The sequence below is a fragment of the Scyliorhinus torazame genome, chromosome 1, assembly GCF_047496885.1.
Source record: "Scyliorhinus torazame isolate Kashiwa2021f chromosome 1, sScyTor2.1, whole genome shotgun sequence".
Classification (NCBI taxonomy): Eukaryota; Metazoa; Chordata; class Chondrichthyes; order Carcharhiniformes; family Scyliorhinidae; genus Scyliorhinus; species Scyliorhinus torazame.
Genome location: NC_092707.1, coordinates 67,411,382 through 67,436,813, shown reverse-complemented (window position 1 = coordinate 67,436,813; position 25,432 = coordinate 67,411,382). Strand labels below are relative to the sequence as shown.

The 25,432-nt window shown below is 43.5% G+C and overlaps 2 protein-coding genes across 7 annotated transcripts in view; one reads left to right on the top strand and one right to left on the bottom strand.

Annotated features, from left to right (window-relative positions):
* The window catches only part of LOC140408658 (RBPJ-interacting and tubulin-associated protein 1-like), a 30,784-nt gene extending 26,703 nt beyond the window's left edge, over nt 1-4,081 (bottom strand). The window contains exons 1-2 of one of the 6 annotated variants that reach the window (XM_072496158.1): nt 3,596-3,733; nt 2,459-2,618 (exon numbers count right to left, since the gene is read on the bottom strand). The gene's annotated coding sequence lies outside the window, so the exon portion shown is untranslated. Of the gene's footprint in view, nt 1-2,458; nt 2,619-3,595; nt 3,766-4,007 lie in introns of those variants that run through there. The other 5 variants (XM_072496169.1, XM_072496193.1, XM_072496186.1 and 2 more) reach the window with 5 other exon arrangements.
* A 6-nt stretch (nt 4,082-4,087) lies between these two features.
* Nucleotides 4,088-25,432, top strand: part of ddx54 (DEAD (Asp-Glu-Ala-Asp) box polypeptide 54) — a 72,752-nt gene continuing 51,407 nt past the window's right edge. Inside the window, exons 1-7 of the mRNA XM_072496145.1 lie at nt 4,088-4,240; nt 9,786-9,909; nt 11,313-11,383; nt 12,622-12,810; nt 14,100-14,149; nt 14,250-14,291; nt 15,463-15,558. Coding sequence (XP_072352246.1) covers nt 4,097-4,240; nt 9,786-9,909; nt 11,313-11,383; nt 12,622-12,810; nt 14,100-14,149; nt 14,250-14,291; nt 15,463-15,558 — 716 coding nt within the window. The 5' untranslated portion in view covers nt 4,088-4,096. The remainder of the gene's footprint in view (nt 4,241-9,785; nt 9,910-11,312; nt 11,384-12,621; nt 12,811-14,099; nt 14,150-14,249; nt 14,292-15,462; nt 15,559-25,432) is intronic.

Here is a 25,432-nt window from a genome sequence, read left to right as displayed (position 1 = left end):
TATTTTAAAATATCACAATTCAGGGGTGACACGATGGCGCAGTGGTAAGCACAGCTGCATCACACCGCTGAGGACCCAGGTTCGATCCCGGCCCTGGGCCACTGCCTGTGTGGAGTTTGCACATCCTCCCCATGTCTGTGATGGTCTCACCCCCACAACCCAAAAAGATATGCAGGATAGGTGCATTGGACAGGCTAAATTGTCCCTTAATTGGAAAAAAAATAGGGTACTCTAAATTTATTTTAAAAAAGAAAAAAATATATCATAATTCATTCCTGGCATGGATATTGTTTACCGAAGTAGAGCTAATGGAATTTAGTGTATAGAAAGAAGGTTCTCTGGGGAGTAGATAATTACTTCATCGGATTCAGCCTTAATCAAATGGCCATTATCTTGTTAGTGGGATAGAGATGATGCGGATAATGGGAAGAGCCAGAGGCTGAAGCAGTCAGGTGTTGAGTTTAGCTTTGACTTGTCTGTGAACAAACTAGCAGTTTCTGAAAAACAGTGAGTATAAATTTGGCAGTGAAAAGAACAGCAGTTTCAAGAAAAGGCTGTCAAGTTAAACAGTGGTCTGACACAGACAAGAATCTGCAGATAGTTTCCTGACAGACGGATTTCTTTCTCTCTCTCCAATCAGTCTTTTAAAAGGAACTCAATTCAAGTGTACAGCAGGTAACGCTGTGTCTGCTAACTATATTTATAAGTGAGTTTTGACCTGAGATGGGTTCGCTTGATTGGAGATTAAAAATAGCAGCTGGGAGATAAAGAGTTTCATTTTATTGTTAAGCATTGTTTAACTGGCAATTGTAAGCTATTTTCTTTTATGAGGTTAAAGTTAGTTTAAGACTGTGTTAATAATAAAGTTTGTTCAAAAATACAATATGCCTATTTGTGTGTGGAGTCACAAAGTATCCTTTCCTCACAGTCCTACAAATTAAACAAAATATTGGGGTTTCTGTCCAGTGTCCTAGCAACTGTAGGGGTCTGGTCCAGGATCGTAATAAAAGCATGGTCCGATTAGAACACGTCAACATGATTTTACTCAAGGGAAATCCTGTTTGAATAATTTATTTGAGGTTTTTGAGGATGTAACCAGGAGGGTAGGTGAAGGGTAGCCAGGAGGGTAGGTGAAGGGAAACCAGAAAGTGTCATATACCTGGATTTCCAAAAGGCATTCAATAAGGTGTCACACAAAGCGGCTCTTGGAGCTGGGGGTGATATTGTAGCATGGATGGAGGAATAGTTAACAGATGGAAAGTAGAGAGTTGGCATAAATGGTGCTTTTTCAAGTTGACAGGCAGTGAATAATGGAGTGTCGCAAGGATCAGTGTTGGGGGCCTCAGCTATTTACAGTGTAATGATAATAATAATTATTGTTATCTGTACTAGTGTCGCAAATAGGCTTACATTAACACTGCATGAAGTTACTGTGAAAATTCCCTAGTCGCCACACTGCGGCACCTGTTCGGATACACTGAGGGAGAATTCAGAGTGCCCAATTCACCTAACAAGTACGTCTTTCAGGCCTTGTGGGAGGAAACTGGAGTACCTGGAGGAAACCCACGCAGACACGTGGAGAACATGCAGATTCTGCACAGACAGTGACCCAAGCCGGGATTTGAACCCGGGTCCCTGGCGCTGTGAAGCAACAGTGCTAACCATTGTGCTACCGTGCCACCTGGCAATATTGAATAATATTGAGTGGTTGAGCAGGTGCACCAGGGCTTGTGGTCTACTCCTGCTCCTATTTCTTGCGTATTATTGTGGTGTAATTATGCCCCCAAAACTTTAATTATGCTTGATCTTATGATTGCGTTGGCATTGGCTTCCTGGCATTATATAAGTTTCCAGTGTCTTATGGTTCATAAAATAATTCCTTGATCAGTAGATTAAGATGGCAAGTCTGACACGAGACTGTTTTCTTAGTATTTTCTTTGTAAGGTAAATTAATTCTTGAATTGTTAATAACAGATCCAATAGAGCTGCAATTTGAAGCAATTACAATGGTTTGGTTCCCTAAAACGTAACTTCACTTACTGAACCATAGTATTTAATCTTGCATAGTTTACAAGAGGGAGAAATTCTAAATTTACCAATAGTTTTTCGGAAGGAAATGTATTTCTTGCCACTTAGATATCAAATGATGATTAAAATTCTAAGCAAGATCCATTTACCGATCAATTCTTTTTCAACACAACCTAAACTCAACAATGCACATTTTTCTTGAGCACTTGTTAAACAAAACTTGATGATAGCCAACAATTGGTTATATTGTTTTGCTAGCTTTCAAACAATGCAATGGTATTTATATAATTAAGACAGTTCGGAGGGTACATTACATTGTCAGAAATTCCATCTTTCAGATGACATTTTAAGCAGAATCCCAGTCTGCCTGCTTAATTGGATGCAAAAAGAACTATTCATGCATTATTCAAAGTGTGTCAGGAGAATTTACCTGGTGTCTTAGCCCAAAACGAGGTTGATAAGGATGCTGTTAAGCACTAAATGTCATTTGTGACTATGATAAGAGGTGTTGCCAGGCCAGAACCCCAAGTGGAGGAATTCAAGCATAGAATTCCAGGAAAGATGAGCATGGATTTAGGGTTGCGGAGGCACTGTGGAGGAGAGAGACAAGATGGGAGATTAGAAGTGGGTGGGGAGTGGGGATCAATGGATCTTCTTCTGAAAAACATTTGAAAGAGGACAATAGTAGCAAAGAAGACAAAATAGCTAACTGTGCTATTAACATTTGACTGCTGTTGTAAATGCACATGGACAGAGAAGGAAGTAAGGTCAGGAGGGAAGGGGGTTGTGGATGGAGTGATAAAAGTAGTTGATCAGAAATAGCTTTATCTGTGATTGACAGGATGGAAGCAGCAATGCCATGTAAGGTGGCAAATGATTGTAAGTGTGGGTTGGGAGTTTATTTGGAGAGAGATTAAGGAAGGATAGGAGGGAAGTGAACTCAAAGGAAAACATGATGAATTGAAATGCAGGCTGAAATCACCAAGGATGAGAAGTTACTTGCTGCACAGGCTGAAGGAGGAAATCAGTGATGGTATCTGGGTGAGAAAAGGTTTATGATACTTGAGCGGGTAGTAGAGAAGTGAAGATTTCAAATGAGGTCCAAAGTATGGCCTGACCAAAGTCTTATATAATTGCTGCAAAAACCCCTTGGCAAAAAAATAGGCCAACGTATCATTTGCTTTCCTGATTTATTTACTGTTAGCGAGCAGTTACAAAAAAAGCCCCCTTCCCCTCAATTCCCCGTACAAACCAACATTTATTAACTGTCCCCATTTTTCAAAAAAAAAGTCAGCTTGAGCATCCTCCGACCAAAGTGGATAACTTCACACTTCTCCACATAATGCTCCATCAGCTGCCAGGACAAATCTCCATGTGTGGGCCCACCGATCCAAAAAAAAACACACGGGAAACAAATCGAACGACGTGCACTTATGGAAGTCGTGGAATCCCTACAGTACAGAAGGAGGCCATTCAGCCCATCGAATCTGCACTGACCCTCCAAAGGAGTACCCTATCTGAGCCCCGGCCCCCACCCACGTAACCCAACTAATACATTTTTTCTTACGCAAATTACTTAAAGGGGAGTGGATCACCCGAACAAACATTGGGAGCGCAGACTCTGAGTGAGAAGGCAGTGCGGCTCCTCGCTGTCCAGGTGAGCTGTTGCTGCACAGGTGGCGCCCACCTCTCACCTGCAGATGCGACTCGCGCGCCGCCCGTTGCGATGGCAGCAAACACCGGGGATCCGGAACGACCCATTGCCGCACCGCATGGGGAGAGAGGGGGCGGCGGGGGTGGATGAAACCATCTCATTGCAGACAATAGACATAACAAAACACCAGGAACGATTAAAAATAAGTTTAGGTTACAAACAATCAAATTTCAGTGCGGATTAACCAAGGAAATTAAATATTCATGAGCCTTGTTCCAACAGTGATGATGTAAGAAGAAAGTGGGCACTCCCAATGATCTCTGACCTTGCCGGGAGCCGCGGCGCATGCGCCGTCCTGTTGGCGACGGGCGCGTGCGCTGGTCGGTCGGACGGTTTGAGTCTGAGTCGGGCGGCATGGCGCAGAAGAAGAAGCGGCCGAACAGGCACCGGAAGCCCCAGGCTCACTCCCAGCCCCACCACCGGGATGTGGATGTGGACAGCGACGGCGGGGAGTTCCAATTGGCCCCTGTAACCGAGGAGGATGACGACGTGGGCAAGGTTGGTGGCCCTCCCGGGGGGCGGGGTGATTTGTTTGCCGGTGAGGCCCACAGGTCGGAAATCTGAAAGTCCAACAGAAAATGCGGGTAAGATCCAGCCGGTCAGGCATCATCCGCGGAGGGAGAGGGACGAACTTAACATTGAAAATAGAAGCAGGAGGAGGCTGTTCGGCCCCTCGAGCCTGCTCCGTCATTCATTATGATCGTGGCTGATCATCGAGTTCAATACCTTGATTCCGCCTCTCTTTCCCCCCTCCCCCATCCCTTTAGCCCAGGAGCTACATATAATTGCTTCTTTAAATTACACAACCTTTCAGTTCACTGACATCACTGCAAAACTGAAAAAAACCGGAGAAGTTTTCGGTAAGTGTGGAGATGCTGGAAAGATGTGACTGAGTAGAAAGTAGGTGACACTAAATGATGCCATGAATAATGGTGCAAGTTAACAGATGTTGAAAGACGCAGACTATAAGGTGGGACTGGAGGATGGCGAAGTTGAGAAAAAGCAGAATCCCCATCGACAGTTGCTACCCGATTGAAAGGAGAGGGTGCTAAGATGTGATCTGAAATTGTTGAACTCATTTGTTAAGTCCAGAAGTGTGCAAAGTGCCGGATCGAAAGATGAGGTGCTGATCCTCTGCCTGTGTTGTGCTTCAGCAGGCTGCATTCCTATCTTGTTGTTGAACATCTTTGGATGACAATTCACACCACTTTAACCTGAGGTTACCCCATCTCTGGATCTGGAAAGATTTAATTGCCTGCTAATGGTCGCATTCCAAGCATTGTTTGGCATCTTTGAATTTGTCTATATATGTGTTTCTGGAACATACCTCTTCATTCACCTGAGGAAGGAGCAGCGCTCCGAAAGCTAGTGACATCGAAACAAACCTGTTGGACTTTAACCTGGTGTTGTAAGACTTTGTACTATCTTTGGATGAGTGAGAAAGGCCCTCCCTGTCAGATCCTTCCTGGACGCCTGGGGTGTCACCCCTGCACATTGTCCGCCCCTCTACACACACACCCCGCCCCCCTTGCACGTTGTCCTCGGGCTGGCTGTGGTGATGAGGAGACTGTCAGCCACTGCCTTCTGGAATGTGCCTTTGCAAAGGAGGTCTGGGAAACATTGCAGTAGTTTGCGTCGAGGTCCATCCTGAGTAGCTCCGAGATACTATAAGACCATAAGACATAGGAGCGGAAGTAAGGCCATTCAGCCCATCGAGTCCACTCCACCATTCAATCATGGCTGATTTCAACTCCATTTACCCGCTCTCTCCATAGCCCTTAATTCCTCGAGAAAACAAGAATTTATCAACTTCTGTCTTAAAGACACTCAACATCCCGGCCTCCACCGCCCTCTGTGGCAATGAATTCCACAGACCCACCACTCTCTGGCTGAAGAAATTTCTCCTCATCTCTGTTCTAAAGTGACTCCTTTTTATTCTAAGGCTGTGCCCCCGGGTCCTAGTCTCCCCTGCTAATGGAAACAACTTCCCTATGTCCACCCTATCTAAGCCATTCATTATCTTGTAAGTTTCTATTAGATCTCCCCTCAACCTCCTAAACTCCAATGAATATAATCCCAGGATCCTCAGACGTTCATCGTATGTTATGCCTACCATTCCTGGGATCATCCGTGTGAAAATCCACTGGACCCGCTCCAGGGCCAGTATGTCCTTCCTGAGGTGTGGGGCCCAAGATTGCTCACAGTATTCGAAATGGGGCCTAGCTAGTGCTTTATAAAGCTTCAGACGTACATCCCTGCTTTTATATTCCAAGCCTCTTGAGATAAATGACAACATTGCATTTGCTTTCTTAATTACGGACTCAACCTGCAAGTTTACCTTTAGAGAATCCTGGACTAGGACTCCCAAGTCCCTTTGCACTTCAGCATTATGAATTTTGTCACCGTTTAGAAAATAGTCCATGCCTCTATTCTTTTTTCCAAAGTGCAAGACTTGCCCACGTTGAATTTCATCAGCTATTTCTTGGACCACTCTCCTAAACTGTCTAAATCTTTCTGCAGCCTCCCCACCTCCTCCATACTACCTGCCCCTCCACCTATCTTTGTATCATCGGCAAACTTAGCCAGAATGCCCCCAGTCCCGTCATCTAGATCGTTAATATATAAAGAGAACAGCTGTGGCCCCAACACTGAACCCTGTGGGACACCACTCGTCACCGGTTGCCATTCCGAAAAAGAACCTTTTATCCCAACTCTCTGCCTTCTGCCTGACAGCCAATCGCCAATCATGTTAGTACCTTGCCTCGAATACCACGGGCCCTTATTTTACTCAGCAGTCTCCCGTGAGGCACCGTATCAAAGGCCTTTTGGAAGTCAAGATAGATAACATCCATTGGCTCTCCTTAGTCTAATCTATTTGTTATCTCTTCAAAGAACTCTTAACAGGTTTGTCAGCACGACCTCCCCTTACTAAATCCATGCTGACTTGTCCTAATCCGACCCTGCACTTCCAAGAATTTAGAAATCTCATCCTTAATGATGGATTCTAGAATCTTGCCAACAACAGAGGTTAGGCTAATTGGCCTATAACTTTCCATCTTTTTCCTTGTTCCCTTCTTGAACAGGGGGGTTACAACAGCGATTTTCTAATCCTCTGGGACTTTCCCTGGCTCCAGTGACTTTTGAAAGATTATAACTAACGCTTCCACTATTTCTTCAGCTGTCTCCTTTAGAACTCTAGGATGTAGCCCACCTGGGCCCGGAGATTTATCAATTTTTAGACCTCTTAGTTTCTCTAGCACTTTCTCCTTTGTGATGGCTACCATATTCAACTCTGCCCCCTGACTCTCCTGAATTGTTGGGATATTACTCATGTCTACTACTGTGAAGACTGACGCAAAGTACTTATTTAGTTCCTCAGCTATTTCCTTGTTCCCCATCACAAAATTACCAGCGTCATTTTGGAGCGGCCCAATGTCTACTTTTGCCTCCCGTTTGTTTTTAATGTATTTAAAGAAACTTTTACTATCATTCCTAATGTTACTGGCTAGCCTACCTTCATATTTGATCCTCTCCTTCTTTATTTCTCTTTGTTATCCTCTGTTTGTTTTTGTAGCCTTCCCAATCTTCTGACTTCCCACTACTCTTTGCCATATTATAGGCTTTCTCTTTTGCTTTGATGCATTCCCTGACTTCCTTTGTCAGCCATGGCTGCCTAACCCCCCTCTGATAACCTTTCTTTTTGGGATGAACCTCTGTACTGTGTCCTCAATTACTCCCAGAAACTCCTGCCATTGCTGTTCTACTGTCTCTCCCACTAGGCTCTGCTACCAGTCGATTTTCGTCAGTTCCTCCCTCATGCCCCTGTAGTTACCTTTATTTAACTGTAACACCTCTACATCTGATTCTACCTTCTTTCTTTCAAATTGCAGACTGAATTCTACCATATTATGATCACTGCCTCCTAAGTGTTCCCTTACTTTAAGATCTTTTATCAAGTCTGGCTCATTATATAACACTAAGTCCAGAAAGGCCTGTTCCCTCGTGGGCTCCATCACAAGCTGTTCCAAAAAGCACTCCTGTAAATATTCAATGAATTCCCTTTCTTTGGGTCCACTGGCAACATTATTTACCCAGTCCACCTGCATATTAAACTCCCCCATGATCACTGTGACCTTGCCTTTCTGACATGCCCTTTCTATTTTGTGGTGCATTTTGTGCCCCTGGTCCTGACCACTGTTAGGAGGCCTGTACATAACTCCCATTATGTTTTTTTTGCCTTTGTGGTTCCTCAGCTCTACCCACACAGACTCCACATCATCTGACCCTATGTCGTTTAGTGCTATTGATTTAATTTCATTCCTAATTAACAAGGCAACCCCGCCCCCTCTGCCCACCTCTCTTGTCTTTTCGCTAGGTTGTGAATCCCTGGATGTTTAAATGCCAGTCCTGGACCCCCTGCAACCATGTCTCTGTGATGCCTACCACATCATACCTGCCAGTCACAATCTGGGCCACAAGCTCATCTAGCTTGTTCCGTACACTGCGCGCATTTAAATATAGCACCTTTCATTCTCTATTGACCGTCCCTTTTTGTTTTCTTAGTGTGGTGGACCTTGGTTTACTGAGCCTTTCCATACACTGTGTCATATTTTGTGAGATGGGCACTATCGTAACGTCTCCTGAGTTCTGACTTTTCCTGCTTTTTTGTATTCCTAAGCAGCTACGCTTCCCGCTGATTACTTCACCTCTTGGTTCCCTGACCCCCCCCCCCATCTCTAGTTTAAAGTCCTATTTACTCTTTTCGCCAGAACACTGGTCCCAGCTCGGTTCAGGTGGAGACCATCCCAACGTTATACTGGGCTCTGCTCTACTGGCTCCCAGCGATGTACGCTAAGATATAGGAACTGCGGCTGAAAACTGGTGGCAACTAACAGTTGCTAAACATGTGCAAACGTATGGGGCAAATGATCATTGACAGTGTTGGCAAGCCACAGGGAGAATAAAGGATTTTGGTCCTAATTGGTGACTCGGTTTGCTACCTGCCACTTCTGGTGAATGTAAAAGCTTATTTCTTTAGGAAATTAGTTGAAAAGTGCTGAATGATTCTCTGATCTTTCCCATCTCTCCTCAATGACTGCAAAATACCAATATAAGATTTGTGTTCAAAACGTTGCCCTGAAGAGCTTCAATAAATGTAATGTACTGCACAGAAACATACCATTCAACCATACTAGTCCATATTGGGATTCTTGTTTCACATGAGCTTTCTTTCGTCTTGCTTCAGTTGACGCTATTGACATACCATATTCTTTTTTCCTTTCATGAGTTTACTTGTCTTCCACAAATGCATTTATCCTTTATAGGGGTGTTTTTTTGCATTTTTTAAACCTGCGAACTAAAGTCTTAAGAGTAGCTGGTTTCATGATTCTATTGAGTCAATGACTATTTATCCTTGCTACTGAACTAACTCCTGATACGAATCATTGTATATTTGCACTTTGTAATAACTTAGCTAAGACCAGCCTTCCAATAGAAAACCCCTTTATTGCAGTAACAAAAAGAGCTGGGGCTCACAAGATATTTGTTCAAACCCGGGGACCTACATGAAGCCGATCTGGGTTGGAACAGTGGATTTTCAGCTCCCAACATACATTTCCCATTAGGCGAGCTAGCGCCTCCTTATTAGGGGAATTCATATTCCAGACGCCCCCAGGGAATTCTATTGACAATCCTTTGTGACCACCATAACACACTTATTGCAAAGATTACCTCTTCAAATCTAGACATGCAGACTGTGGTGGCATAATTCAAAACTCATCCTACTTAGGACCTTTAGATATATTTCATTATCCAACAGAAAACAAGGGAACAGTTGCATAATCAGTTGAGGGTTTGCACTAAAAAGTTTGTTTTTGGTTTGAATATATACTAGAAATTGATTGTCAGAATTTAGTTAGTTAGAAATGAAGTTATTTCCAAGATAGCTTGTCCAAAATTAAAATTCTCCATCGCTTATTATGTTCCAGTAAGATATTTATATTTTTAAGAAACAGAAATTCATTATCTGGGTTTCATTTCACAGCACAGCACCAGATTTTTACCAAGCTTTCCTTCAGCTGATTGCCCTTCAGATGTGGAACCAGACACCCGACAGATGGTCCGACAACAGAATAAAAAGAGGAAGTCAGGAGGCTTTCAGTCTATGGGTACACCCGACAGCTTCTGATACTTGAATTATCTTTTTCATTATTTAACCTACTATAGCTGTGGCAAGTTAATTTATGTAGTCTTTGACAAATCAGTTATGACCCAAGTGCAGTTTGTTTCTCCATTTGGCAGACATAACCTTGAAGCATAGTCTAGATACTGTAATGTGCTGTCCTCTGTTTATGTAGAGCCCTGCTCCACGGCAATTGTTAAAAGTGGTGCTGAATTTTCATATTCGCCTTCATCTCATCAACGTATCCTAAGGTCTCCAACAACCTCAATATACCATCAGCAAGAGCACAAAATAGTATTTCTCCTAACAAAAGCAATTTCTTTATTACAAGATGCTGCATTGAATGATTTATCCTGAGTTGTGTGTTCTATCTCCATGGTTTCATAAACAGATATATGCTTAAAACCAGATTCAACCGAGGGAACAGTTTTGGATTGAAAACAAAAATAGAACTGTTATTAGTTGTTCTGTTGCAAACATGATTGAAGAGGAAGTGCATTATTTAAATTGCATGGAGTTAGAGGGTGGAGAACATTTTGATTAAGGTGTCTGGATAAAGAGTTCAATTCTTGTTTCACATCTCACGTTCTGGCCTTAATTGTTTGCAGTACCTTGATTTTATATTATTAACGATAAATATCAAAACCTGAGCAACTTAAGTCGAGAAATTGGTTAGGTTGGAACATAGGAGTTTCTGGAACACTGTTCCTCAAAAGGCAGTGGATGCAGATCTTTGTTTTTAAGTCAGAGCTAGGAATATTTTTAAGGCAGAGCTAGATAGATTCCTGATTAACAAGGAGGTGAAAGGTTATCAGGGGTAGGCTGGAATGTGGGATTGAGGTTATGATCAGATTGGCTATGATCTTGAGCAGGCTGAAAGGGCTGAGTGGCCTACTCTTCCTAATTGGTATGTTCATAAACTGAATAGTATAGAAATGTACATTTGAGGTGCTACAGACTGATACAGTGTAACTACGAAATAATTTTATTTTGATGGTTTTCATTTGTATGCAAATGTGACAACAAAAGTAATGTTTTGTGGACAAAAACTGCATTAGATTTCTAAAAAATCGAATATATAGATGTGACAGGAAGACTTAATTATCATAACCTGATTGATTTGCACATCTTTATAATAAGGCATTTGATTTTGTACAGTTTAAAATATTTACCTTTGGTGCTTTAAGCATTCTTGTCTGGTTTGCTGGCTAGCCTCATGCTACCAAAGTGATGCAGTCGTTGCAGAGATATTCTAATATCAGAATGTGCGCATCAAGCACCACAATTGTGGCTATCGACACTGAACAGTGATGTTATGCAAAAATTATGTTGGTTTTTAACATATATACAACATGGCTATCTCAAAATTGGTAACTTGTTTTCCTGCAGGTTTAAGCTTTCCTGTTTTTAAAGGCATAATGAAGAAAGGATACAAAGTTCCAACACCAATTCAGAGAAAGGTAACTAGTAGTGCTAATTTTAAAACAAATTATTGCGGCACTGATTTTTGTTATAAATTAGCACATGTAGAGGAAACATGGGTGAAAAATCATTGTTTATTTATACTGTGCCAATGGTACCAATATGTGATTATTATTTATTAACAATCAAAGTAAAAGGTAACAAGAAAAGTTACCAGGTAAGAATTACATATTTAATGTTTCTTCATCAACAGATAAAGTATATGATATATTTTGCATGAAGATGTATTCTCAATTAAAAGGAAATTTTAAAAACGAGGATAGAGGTATTAGCATAATAGTAATGTTACTAGTCTAGTATTCCAGAAGTCTGGTCAAATGCTCTGGAAACCTGTGTTTAAATCCCACTACAAATAAATTTGTAATAAAAATGCTGGTCTCATGAACAATGATCATGAAACTACCAGATTGCCGTAAAAACTTATCTGTTTCACTAATGTCCTTCAGTGATTAAAAAATATGCCATCCTTACCCAGTCTGACCAACATGTAACTCCAGCAAAGCCATTGTCTCTTAACATCCTTTGAAATAGCCCAGCAAAGTTCCATCAAACTGTTACAGAAGAGTCAAATATTGATGTAACTGCACTACATAAACTGCAGTGGTTCAAGAAGATGGCTGATCTCCACCATCTCAATGGCAGTTGGGTGGGAAATAAATGCTTACTTTGCCAGCCATGTTCACACCCAAAGAATGAATAAAACATTTAACATAGTTAATATTTTTAATCAGGTTTATTTTTTTTTTAACTTTTAAAATTTGTGTAAATGGTTGGCAGGTTTATATTTGTAACTGCAACCTCCATATGTATCACAGTTGAATCTCAGCCGCCTATCGAGTTAACATGATTATAAATTGTTTTTGCCTTGCATGCTTCTTTCCCCTCAGCAGAGATGGCAAGCAACCCTTCTGCTATCAGACCTCTGCTGATCTTGAGCTGACCACAAATAGATGCGTAAGAGCAATGTTGACCAATCCCCCGAAATAATTTCAGTACATTTGAATAAACCTTTCCCAATAACAACTGTCGGCACTATTGTGACTGGCAGCTCAATTTGTGGGGGAATAACTTTCAAATTTGAGAAAAGAAAGCAATTTCATTTTGAGCAACTTTTAAGAGGTAGTTATTATCTATTTTGGAAAATGATTTACTACAGTTTAAAAGTTTACCTTGAGGACTTCACTTTTTTGAGATAAAAATCTGTTCTCGGTTTCAGTCTATCCCGGTTATACTGGATGGTAAAGATGTTGTTGCTATGGCTCGGACAGGAAGTGGTAAGACGGCAGCATTTCTTATTCCATTGTTTGAAAAGCTGAAGGTTCGAAGTGCTCAGACAGGAGCAAGAGCTTTAATCCTAACTCCAACTAGAGAACTGGCATTACAGACCATGAAGTTCACAAAAGAGGTAAAATACTTCCTTTTGGTTTTAAGTATTCAGTAAATATGGAATTTTACTAGCATTAAAATGTAGCAAGCATGGAACCTAAAACACTTGAATGAAATGAAAATCGCTTATTGGCACAAGTAAGCTTCAAATGAAGTTACTGTGAAAAACCCTAGTCGCCGAACGGCACCTGTTCGGGGAGGCTGGTATGGGAATTGAACCCGCGCTGCTGGCCTGGTTCTGCTTTACAAGTCAGCTGTTTAGCCCACTGTGCTAAACCAGCCGCTTACTGATTCCTAAATAGTTTGTTGCATTCATATTATTACAGTAGAGATTATTAGCTTTCTTTGTATTTTTTTAGTACAGTTTTGAAATTCTTGCCATTCTAGGAGAATTTGAACTATTAGTAAAGCATTATTGAGCAATCACACTAAGTGATGGGTAACATTTGAATAGATTGGGAAAACTGTAGTATGTCTCTTTGTCTAACTATAAGTGTCGTATGTCTTGATTTTTCATGTCAAGCAAGCCAACAAGAAGATAAATGTCAGGAGAAGCATGCCTAAGATGGTAGTTTCAAAGAAATCTAAATACAAACTTCAAAAAATTGTCCATCACCTTCATAAAAGACCATACTTACAATTATATAGCACTTTTCATAACCATTAGATGCTCAAAATGCTTTCCAGTCAATTAAGTATATTTTTAGTATAGCCGCTGTTGTAATGTAGGAAACTTAATTCATCAAGGAAAGAAAAAAGTGTTGTATTTGTGTTTACCCAAACTCTCAAAAGCATTCCAAGTTGAGTCATAGAGAATTAATTGAATTACAATCACCATTTTGGATATTATAAAATGTAACTGGACAAAACAGTTACATTACCGATATGGAACATGTGCATTTGGTGTTTCCTTACTTCAGTGCAGTTTACCTTGATACATAATTGCTTCTTTAATGCTAATTGGAACTAATAAATCCAAAGAATGAACATGATTTCTTCATCTAAAGAATGTGCACAATTTCTTCATCTGCTAGTGTCTGCGCATTAATTCCACTTAATATGATTTATCTTTTAAACAAATATGAGGAAAAGATTACCTTTTTTGTATAAATAAAGTACGGATATTGTAGAGAGTAAGAATTGTGGCCCAGATTTGTGTATTGCATTTCAGATTTTATTTTGGAATATTTATATAATGCTGGTTATAGAACCGTCGACAGATGCTTTATGTCCGCGTTCAATAAATATACCATACATTTTATAGACTTTACTGCAAACAATTTTATGATCTACTATCTTGATTTGCAGCTTGGAAAGTTTGCTGGCTTCAAAACAGCTTTAATCTTGGGCGGAGACAAGTAAGTATCTTTTTGGGTCGTAATCTGTACTTTTGGTGTAATTTAATTGAACCAAATAAAGCCAAGAATGTAATGGGATGTGTGTAACTTTTTTTTTAAGAATGGAGGATCAGTTTGAAGCACTTCATGAAAACCCTGATATGTAAGTTAACTTTTTTTCTTGAACATTATTTGAAGGTGAAGGTGAAGGAAATCCCTTGCATTAATCTTTTTTTAAAACTCTTCAAATGCAATGCCATACGTTTCTTGTAATAATAGCATGGCTTTGCTTTGTGTATTATTACGGTCTTCAGCTACCTGAAATTCCTTTTGTAAAACAAAGTTTGTGAATTTTAATGTCTTAAATAAATGTCCCCTGTGAAGAATTGGACGAGCAGTAAAACTCTTAAAATTGTGTAATGTTCTTCATTGCAATGTGGTGTTACTTAAAAGAATTTGGGTTTTACATTTGTTGATGTAGAAATGCTGAATTAGCAATGTTGTCCCAATTCTAGCTGGGGGGGGAAAGCAATGGGTTCACTAATGAAATTGGTCTTTCTGTGGTAATTCAGGGACAACATGTAACTGAATGTTGGAGCATGAGTGCTCAAGGCTTTGCATTAAAGAATGAGCTTAAACGTAAATGGGGGCTGCACGGTGGCACAGTGGTTAGCACCGCTGCCTCAGCAACCAGGGACCCAGGTTAGATACTGGCCCCGGTTGACTTGTCTGTGTGGATTGCACTTTCTCCCTGTGCCTGCAAGGGAAGGGTTCTCTTTCCCCCCCCCCCCCCCCACACACACACACACACATGGTCCAAAGAAGTGCTGGTTAGGTAGATTGATCATGTTAAATTGCCCTTTAATGTGTCCAAAGGTTAGGTGTGGTTACGGGGAAAGAGCGGGGGTGTGGACCTGGGTAGGGTGCTCTTTCAGGGGGTTGAAACAAACTTGATAGGCTGAATGGCCTCCATTTGCACTGTAGATATTCTATGATTCTATTCTGTGATCCTAAATCATGTATTCCACCCCTGATTTTTAGCTGAGTACAGTCTGTTTTTTCTACACATGGAAGAGCCTTATTAAAACTGCTAATAAAGCCTTACTAACAAATTACCCAAGTATCGGAACATTCTTATTCTTGTTATTTCGATTAATGTTTAACCTAAAGTAAAAAAAAAAAATCATCTGGATTAAGTATGAGAAAATTGACTGTCGGCTCAGCAGTTTGCTCATTAAGTATTTAAGCAATTATCAGTAATGAGTACTGTAAATATCTGCACATCAGAAATAATTTTATGTATTTATAACTTTAACAGTTTGTTCATTTTACAGAATAATTGGCACACCAGGTCGTTTAATGCATGTCGCTGTGGAAATGAACCTAAAGCTACATAATGTTGAGTATGTGGTCTTTGATGAAGCTGACAGGTAAAATCAATCTCTTTCCATTATTATTATTTTTTTAAAAATATATTTTATTCAAGATTTTTTGGCCAAACATAACAGTACGTAGTGTTTCTGTTAAACAACAATAAAGCAATATAAATAACAGTGGCCAGTTTTAAACAAATAAATAAATAATATATGAACAGAAACAAAAACCAAACTAAATGGCAACTGCCTTGTCAAAAATAAATACTCTCCAAAGATACAATCCAACAGTCCAATATACATTACCTAAAACAAGTGCCAATACATATACAGTAACATCCCTGAGAGTCCGTCCGATCCCCCCCCCCCCCTCTCCCCCCTGGGTTGCTGCTGTTGTCTTCTTCTTTTCCATTCCCTCTATCTTTCTGTGAGGTAGTCGATGAACGGTTGCCACCGCCTGGTGAACCCTTGAGCCGAACCCCTTAGTACGAACTTAATCCGTTCTAACTTTATAAGCCCTGCCATGTCGTTTATCCAGGTCTCCACACCCGGGGGTTTGGCTTCCTTCCACATTAACAATATCCTGCGCCGGGCTACTAGGGACGCAAAGGCCAAAACATCAGCCTCTCTCGCCTCCTGCAATCCCGGCTTTTCTGCAACCCCAAATATAGCCAACTCCCAGCTTGGTTCGACCTGGACCCCCACCACCTTCGAAAGCGCCTTTGCCACCCCCACCCAAAACCCCTGTAGTGCCGGGCATGACCAGAACATGTGGGTGTGATTCGCTGGGCTTCTCGAGCATCTCGCACACCTATCCTCTACCCCAAAAAATTTACTGAGCCGTGCTCCAGTCATATGCGCCCTGTGTAACACCTTAAATTGTATCAGGCTTAGCCTGGCACACGAGGACGATGAGTTTACCCTACGTAGGGCATCAGCCCACAGCCCCTCCTCAATCTCCTCCCCCAGCTCTTCTTCCCATTTCCCTTTCAGCTCATCTACCATGATCTCCCCCTCGTCCCTCATTTCCCTATATATGTCCGACACCTTACCATCCCCCACCCACGTCTCTGAGATCACTCTATCCTGCACCTCCTGCGTCGGGAGCTGCGGGAATTCCTTCACCTGTTGCCTCGCAAAAGCCCTCAGTTGCATATACCGAAATGCATTCCCTTGGGGCAACCCATATTTTTCCGTCAGCGCTCCCAGACTCGCAAACGTCCCATCTACGAACAGATCTCTCAATTGTGCTACCCCTGCTCTTTGCCATGCTCCAAATCCCCCATCCATTCTCCCCGGAACAAACCTATGGTTATTTCTTATTGGGGACCGCACCGAGGCTCCCGTCTTTCCCCCATGCCGTCTCCACTGCCCCCAAATTTTCAATGTAGCCACCACCACCGGGCTTGTGGTGTATTTCTTCGGTGAGAACGGCAAAGGTGCCGTCACCATAGCTTGTAGGCTAGTCCCCCTGCAGGACGCCCTCTCCAATCTCTTCCACGCTGCTCCCTCCTCTTCTCCCATCCACTTACACACCATTGAAATATTGGCGGCCCAGTAGTACTCACTTAGGCTCGGTAGTGCCAGCCCCCCCCCCTGTCCCTACTACGCTGCAAAAATCCCCTCCTCACTCTCGGGGCCTTCCCGGCCCACACAAAACTCATAATACTCTTCTCGATTCTTTTGAAAAAAGCCTTTGTGACCACCACCGGGAGGCACTGAAACACAAAAAGGAATCTCGGGAGGACCACCATTTTAACCGCCTGCACCCTACCTGCCAGTGACAGGGACACCATGTCCCATCTCTTAAAGTCCTCCTCCATCTGTTCCACCAACCGCGTTAAATTAAGCCTATGTAATGTACCCCAATTCTTGGCTATCTGGATCCCCAAGTACCGAAAGTCCCCTATTACCTTCCTCAACGGTAAATCCTCTATTTCTCTGCTCTGCTCCCCTGGATGCACCACAAACAACTCACTTTTCCCCATGTTCAATTTATACCCTGAAAAATCCCCAAATATCCGCATTATCTCTGGCATCCCCTCCGCCGGGTCCGCCACATATAGCAACAAATCATCCGCATACAGAGATACCCGGTGTTCTTCTCCTCCCCTGAGTACTCCCCTCCACTTCCTGGAACCCCTCCATGCTATGGCCAGGGGCTCAATCGCCAGTGCAAACAATAACGGGGACAGAGGACATCCCTGCCTCGTCCCTCTATGGAGCCGAAAATAATCAGACCCCCGTCCATTCGTGACCACGCTCGCCATCGGGGCCCTATACAGCAACTGTACCCATCTGATATACCCATCTCCAAAGCCAAATCTCCTCAGCACCTCCCACAAATAATCCCACTCCACTCTATCAAATGCTTTCTCGGCATCCATCGCCACCACTATCTCCGCTTCCCCCTCTGGTGGGGGCATCATCATTACCCCTAGCAGCCTCCGTATATTTGTATTCAGCTGTCTCCCCTTCACAAACCCAGTTTGGTCCTCATGAACCACCCCCGGGACACAATCCTCTATCCTCGTTGCCATTACCTTGGCCAGAATCTTAGCGTTCACATTCAGGAGGGAAATAGGCCTATAGGACCCGCATTGCAGCGGGTCTTTTTCCTTCTTTAGGAGGAGCGATATCGTTGCCTCTGACATAGTCAGGGGCAGCTGCCCCCTTTCCCTCGCCTCATTAAAGGTTCTCATCAGTAGCGGGGCCAGGAAGTCCATATATTTCCTATAGAATTCAACTGGGAATCCGTCTGGTCCCGGCGCCTTCCCCGCCTGCATGCTCCCAATCCCTTTCACTACTTCCTCCGTCTCAATCTGGGCTCCCAGTCCCGCCCTCTCCTGCTCCTCCACCTTAGGAAATTCCAGCTGATCCAGAAAGCACATCATTCTCTCCTTCCCATCCGGGGGCTGAGCTTCATATAATCTTTCATAAAATGCCTTGAACACTCCTGCCTTGAACACTCCATTCACTCTCTCCGCTCCCCGCCCCATCTCTCCCTCCTCATCTCTTACCCCCCCCTATCTCCCTCGCTGCTACCCTTTTCATCAGTTGGTGGGCCAGCAACCTGCTCGCCTTCTCCCCATATTCGTACTGTACACCCTGTGCCTTCCTCCATTGTGCCTCTGCATTACCCGTAGTCAACAAGTCAAATTCTACATGTAGCCTTTGCCTTTCCCTGTACAGTCCCTCCTCCGGTGCCTCCGCATATTGTCTGTCCACCCTCAGAAGTTCTTTCAACAACCGCTCCCTTTCCCTACCCTCCTGCTTTCCTTTATGTGCCCTAATAGATATCAGCTCCCCTCTAACCACTGCCTTCAGCGCCTCCCAGACCACTCCCACCTGAACCTCCCCATTATCATTGAGTTCCAAGTACCTTTCAATACACCCCCTCACCCTTAAACACACACCCTCATCTGCCAATAATCCCATGTCCATTCTCCAGGGTGGACGCTGTTCTTTTTCCTCCCCTATCTCCAGGTCCACCCAATGTGGAGCGTGATCCGAAATAGCTATAGCCGTGTACTCCGTCCCCGTCACCTTCGGGATCAGTGCCCTTCCCAAAACAAAAAAGTCTATCCGTGAATAAACTTTGTGGACATAGGAGAAAAACGAAAACTCCTTACTCCTAGGTCTACTAAATCTCCAGGGGTCTACTCCTCCCATCTGCTCCATAAAGTCCTTAAGCACCCTAGCTGCAGCCGGCCTCCTTCTGGTCCTGGACCTCGATCTGTCCAGCCCTGGGTCCAGCACCGTATTAAAATCTCCACCCATTACCAATTTCCCCACCTCTAGGTCCGGGATACGTCCTAACATACGCCTCATAAAGTTGGCATCATCCCAGTTCGGGGCATATACGTTCACTAAGACCACCGCCTCCCCTTGCAATTTGCCACTCACCATCACGTATCTGCCCCCACTATCCGCCACTATGGTCTTTGCCTCAAACATTACCCGCTTCCCCACTAGTATAGCCACCCCCCTGTTTTTTGCGTCTAGCCCTGAATGAAACATCTGCCCCACCCATCCTTTGCGTAGTCTGACCTGGTCTTTCAGTTTCAGATGCGTCTCCTGCAGCATAACCACATCTGCCTTAAGTTTCTTTAGGTGTGCGAGTACCTGTGCCCTCTTTATCGGCCCGTTCAGCCCCCTCACATTCTACGTGATCAGCCGGGTTGGGGGGCTCTTTTACCCCCCCCCCTTGTCGACTAGCCATCTCCTTTTTCAATCCAGCTCCTCACCCGGTTCCCACGTAGCCGTATCTCCCGCCCCGACCACCCCACCCCATACCAGCTCCCCCTTCTCCCCAGCAGCAGCAAACCAGTTAACCCCCCCCCCCCCCCCCCCGCTAGATCCCTCACTAGCGTAATTGCACCCCCCACGTTGCTCCCAGAAGTCAGCAAATTCTGGCAGACCTCGGCTTCCCCCGTGACCTCGGCTCGCACTGTGCGACGCCCCCTCCGTCCTGCTTCCCTGTTCCCGCCATAATTATCATAGCGCGGGAACAAAGCCCGCGCTACCCTTTTGGCCCCGCCCCCAATGGCCGGCGCCCTCAGCTCCTCATCCTCCCTCCCCCACGACATGGGGAAGAGAGAAAAGTTACAGGGTCGCAGGATTAACAACTTGGGAAATCATCTCTTCCCCCTTTTCCCCCTCTTCACCCCACATATTCGCCCCACCACTTTGTCCCAAACGTTCTTTTTCTAGCCCGCTTATTCCAGTTTCTCCTCGACAATAAATGTCCACGCCTCTTCTGCCGTCTCAAAGTAGTGGTGTTTCCCTTGATGTGTGACCCACAGTCTTGCCTACTGCAGCATTCCAAATTTAACCTTCCTTTTGTGCAGCACCGCCTTGGCCCGATTAAAGCTTGCCCTCCTTCTCGCCACCTCCGCACTCCAATCTTGATATACGCGGATAACCGCGTTCTCCCACCTACTGCTCCGAGTTTCCTTTGCCCATCTGAGGACCATCTCTCTGTCCTTATATCGGAGAAATCTCACCACTATGGCTCGAGGAATTTCTCCAGCCCTCTGTCTTCGCGCCATAACTCGATAGGCTCCCTCCACCTCCAACGGGCCCGTCGGGGCCTCCGATCCCATTAACGAGTGCAGCATCGTGCTCACATATGCCCCGACGTCCGCCCCTTCTGCACCTTCGGGAAGACCAAGAATCCTTAAATTCTTCCTCCTCGCATTATTCTCCAGCACCTCCAGCCTTTCCCCACACCTTTTGTGTTGTGCCTCGTGCATCTCTGTCTTCACCACCAGGCCCTGTATGTCGTCCTCATTCTCAGCAGCCTTTGCCTTCACGACCCGAAGCTCCTGCTCCTGGGTCTTTTGCTCCTCCTTTAGCCCTTCAATCGCCTGTAATATCGGGGCCAACAGCTCCTTCTTCATCTCCTTTTTAAGTTCTCTCTTTCCATTATTATTGCTTAGCGATATTGGTGGTTTTATTAATAATTGCTAGGTTTTGAAGAGAGAATTTGGAGGCATATATATAGTGCCTTTCATAACTACAAAACATCTCAAAACAATTATGATCAATGCCGTTTTATTTAAAGTGTAGTCACTATTGTAGGAGTCGGTTTAGCTCAGTTGATTCATGATACCAGCAGCACTAGTTCAATTCCTCTCATGGCTGAGGCTATTCATGAAGGTCCCGCCTTCTCAACTTAGCCCCTCGCTGGAGGTGTGCTGATTCTTCAGTTAAATCACCACCAGTCAGCTCTCCCCCTCAAAGGGGAAAGCAGCTCATGGTCATCTGGGACTATGGCAACTTTACATTTACATAGGAACCATGGCAACCAATTTATGCACTGCAAGATGTCACAAATAGCAATGAGATAAATGATCAGATCATGTCGTAGGGCTTGGTGGAAGGATACATGTTGATAGGACACAGTGAGCTCTCCTGCTTTACTTTCAATGATGCCATAAGGCCATTTTGCACTCACCTGGGAGGCAGACGTGGCTTTGATTTAACATCTCGCAGGCTCAATCGTGGCAAGCTCCACAGCACTGTACTGAAGCGTCCGTATAAAGATTTATGGGTTAAGTGGGGTTCGGAATCAAAAGATGAATGTCCGCTGAGCCTAGGATGATAGAAAGTATTTTTGTGGTACAGTTCATCTGAATTTCATATATATTGAGAAGAGTGATGACATTTTCGAATTGGAAAATTGGCTAACTACAGTCCAAAGCCTGAAGGATGAATAAAAACGTAGTGTATTCTAAATAGCTTCATTTTGTGGTTTAGTATATTTTTACCTTTATAAATTCCATATAAGGAGTAAAATTGATGACAGCCCACCCCCTCCGCACGGGCACACTTCCTGCTTTGATTTTCAACTAGCACTTTTTTCCTGAATCAGAATGTTCTGTGAAAGTTAAAATACAATATGTTTCTTACCTTACACTCGTTGAAAGCCTTTAACTTTTATTAAAAATGCAAGTGGTTGAAAACTCTTTTGTAAACTTAATTGCACTCCAATGTGTAGTAAGAGGGGATAAAAGGAATGGTCTTCTGTCTGATGCGTGTTGTAATGATGTTTATTTCAGAGAGTCACATTAAGTATAATTTTCATATTGCCCACACGTTTAACCTGTTTTTGATTTTTGGGCCAGAGTTATCTTCCTTATAATTAGCCAATGTTTTATGTAAATAAATGTCCACTTTGAAATTGCTATAATCAGCTTGGTGAATTTTTGAATCATTCTTTGTGTTGAGGATGTCACTGGAAAAGCCTACATTTATTGTCATCACTAGTTCCTGCCTATAAGACCATAAGACATAGGAGCAGAATTAGGTCACTCGGCCCATCGAATCTGCTCCGCCATTAAATCATGGTCTGATATTTTCTCATCCCCAATTTCCTGCCTTCTCACCATAACCCCTGATCCCCTTATTAATCAAGAACCTATCTCTAACTTAAAGACACTCAGTGATTTGGCCTCCACAGCTTTCTGCAACAAAGAGTTCCACAGATTCACCACCCTCTGGCTAAAGAGGATCGTCCCTTTAGTCTGAGATGGTGTCCTCTAGTTCTAGATTTGTCTAGAGAAGCTTGGAGGCCCTTGAATCCATATGGTGAAAGTGCTCTCATATTTGGCCCAGCGGCATAATGAAATGATGATACATGTCCAGGTCCAGATGGTGTGTGACTTGGAGGTGATTGCGATCCCATACACATGCAATGTTCTCCTAGGTGTTGGATATTAGGGTTTGAGAAGTGCTTCTAAAGCATCCTTGTTCTGACCATAGAAAAGATACGGCACAAAAAGAGGCCATTCAGTCCATGATGTCTGCTCAGGCTGAAAAAATAAATATCTAGCTTCCTATTCTAACCCCAGCACCAGCATGCATGTTGAGATGCATTTCTGCCTCTACAGAATCAACAGCAAATTGCAGGTGCCCACCGCCCTCTGGGTGAAGAAGTATTTCCTCATGTCCCTCTAATCTTTCTACCAATCACCTTAAATCTGTACTCCCTGGTCATTGACTTCTCTGCCAGGGAAAACTGATCTTTCTTGCCTAGGCCACTCATAATCTTGTACATCTCAATTATGTCACTCCAAAGTCTACCTTGTTCCAAGGAAAACAACCCTAGTCTATCCAATCTTACCTCATAATGGCAATTTTCAAGCAACATTTTTGAAAATTTTCTCTACTCTCCAGAGCAATTACCCACTTCCTGTAATGTGGTAATGAGAATTGTGCTCTCAACTCCAACTGTGGCCTAACCAGGGTTTTATACAGTCCCAGTATTAAATCCCTGCTTTTGTATTCCATACCTCATCCAATAAAAGCCTGACCACCTCTGTCCTGCCACCATGTGGACAATCACTCGAAGGTCTCTTATTCCTCTACGCCTCTCAATATCAACCCATTTATTGTGTATTTCTTGTTTTGTTTGCCCTCCCCAAATGCATTACCTCTCTCTTTTCTAGATTGAATTCCATTTGCCACTTTTCTGTCCACTCAACCAAACCATTGATACCATTTTGGAGACAACAACTACCTTGTACAGTCAACTACACAGCCAATGTCTGTGTCATCTGCAAATTTCCTATTCATGCCTCGTATCCAAATAATTAATATATGCCACAAACAGCAAGGAATCCAACACTGAGCCCTGTGAACCGCCACTGGAAACAGTTTTCCATTCACAGTAGCATCTATTGACCATTACCCTCTGTTTCCTGTCGCTGAGCCAATTTTGGATCCAACTCTCCACTTTCCCGTCCTTGTATTCCATAGACTTTTATTTTTCTGAACAACCTGCTATTTGGGACCTTGACAAATGCTTTACTAATATCCAAGTAGACAGCATCCAGTGCACTACCGTCATCAATTCTTGTTACTAATTTAAATCCAATCCTTTAAGGAAGTAAGATGTGACCTTCCCCGAACATAACTGTGCTGACTTTCCCTGATTAATCCGTTATTTTCAAAGTGTCATTTTACACTTTGTCTCATAGAACATTACAGCGCAGTACAGGCCCTTCGGCCCTCGATGTTGCGCCGACCTGTGAAACCACTCTAAAGCCCATCTACACTATTCCCTTATTGTCCATATGTCTATCCAATGACCATTTGAATGTCCTTAGTGTTGGCGAATCCACAACTGTTGCAGGCAGGGCATTCCACGCCCCTACTACTCTCCGAGTAAAGAACCTACCTCTGACATCTGTCTTATATCTACCTCCCCTCAATTTAAAGGTATGTCCCCCTCGTGCTAGACATCACCATCCGAGGAAAAAGGCTCTCACTGTCCACCCTATCCAATCCTCTGATCATCTTGTATGCCTCAATTAAGTCACCTCTTAACCTTCTTCTCTCTAACGAAAACAGCCTCAAGTCCCTCAGCCTTTCCTCATAAGATCTTCCCTCCATACCAGGCAACATTCTGGTAAATCTCCTCTGCACCCTTTCCAATGCTTCCACATCCTTCCTATAATGCGGCGACCAGAATTGCACGCAATACTCCAAATGCGACCGCACCACAGTGTTGTATAGCTGCAACATGACCTCATGGCTCCTAAACTCAATCCCTCTACCAATAAAAGCTAACACACCGTACGCCTTCTTAACAACCTTCTCAACCTGGGTGGCAACTTTCAGGTATCTATGTACATGGACACCGAGATCTCTCTGCTCATCCACACTGCCAAGAATCTTACCATTGGCCCAGTACTCTGCCTTCCTGTTATTCCTTCCAAAATGAATCACCTCACACTTTTCTGCATTAAACTCCATTTGCCACCTCAGCCCAGCGCTGCAGCTTATCTATGTCCCTCTAACTTGTAACATCCTTCCGCACTGCCCACAACTCCACCGACTTTAGTGTCATCTGCAAATTTACTCACCCATCCTTCTACGCCCTCCTCCAGGTCATTTATAAAACTAACAAACGGCAGTTGCCCCAAAACAGATCCTTGTGGTACACCACTAGTAACTGGACTCCAAGTCTGAACATTTCCCATCAACCACCACCCTTTGTCTTCTTCCAGCTAGCCAATTTCTGATCCAAACTGCTAAATCACTCTGAATCCCATGCCTCCGTATTCTCTGCAGTAGCCTACCATGGGGAACCTTATCAAACGCTTTACTGAAATCCATATACACCACATCAACTGCTTTACCCTCATCCACCTGTTTGGTCACCTTCTCAAAGAACTCGATAAGGTTTGTGAGGCACGACCTACCCGTCACAAAACCGTGTTGACTATCTCTAATCAAATTATTCCTTTCCAGATGATTATACATCCTATCTCTTATAAACCTTTCCAAGATTTTTCCCACAACAGAAGTCAGGCTCACTGGTCTATAGTTACCGGGGTTGTCTCTACTCCCCTTCTTGAACAAGGGGACAACATTTGCTATCCTCCAGTCTTCTGGCACTATTCCTGTAGACAAAGATGACTTA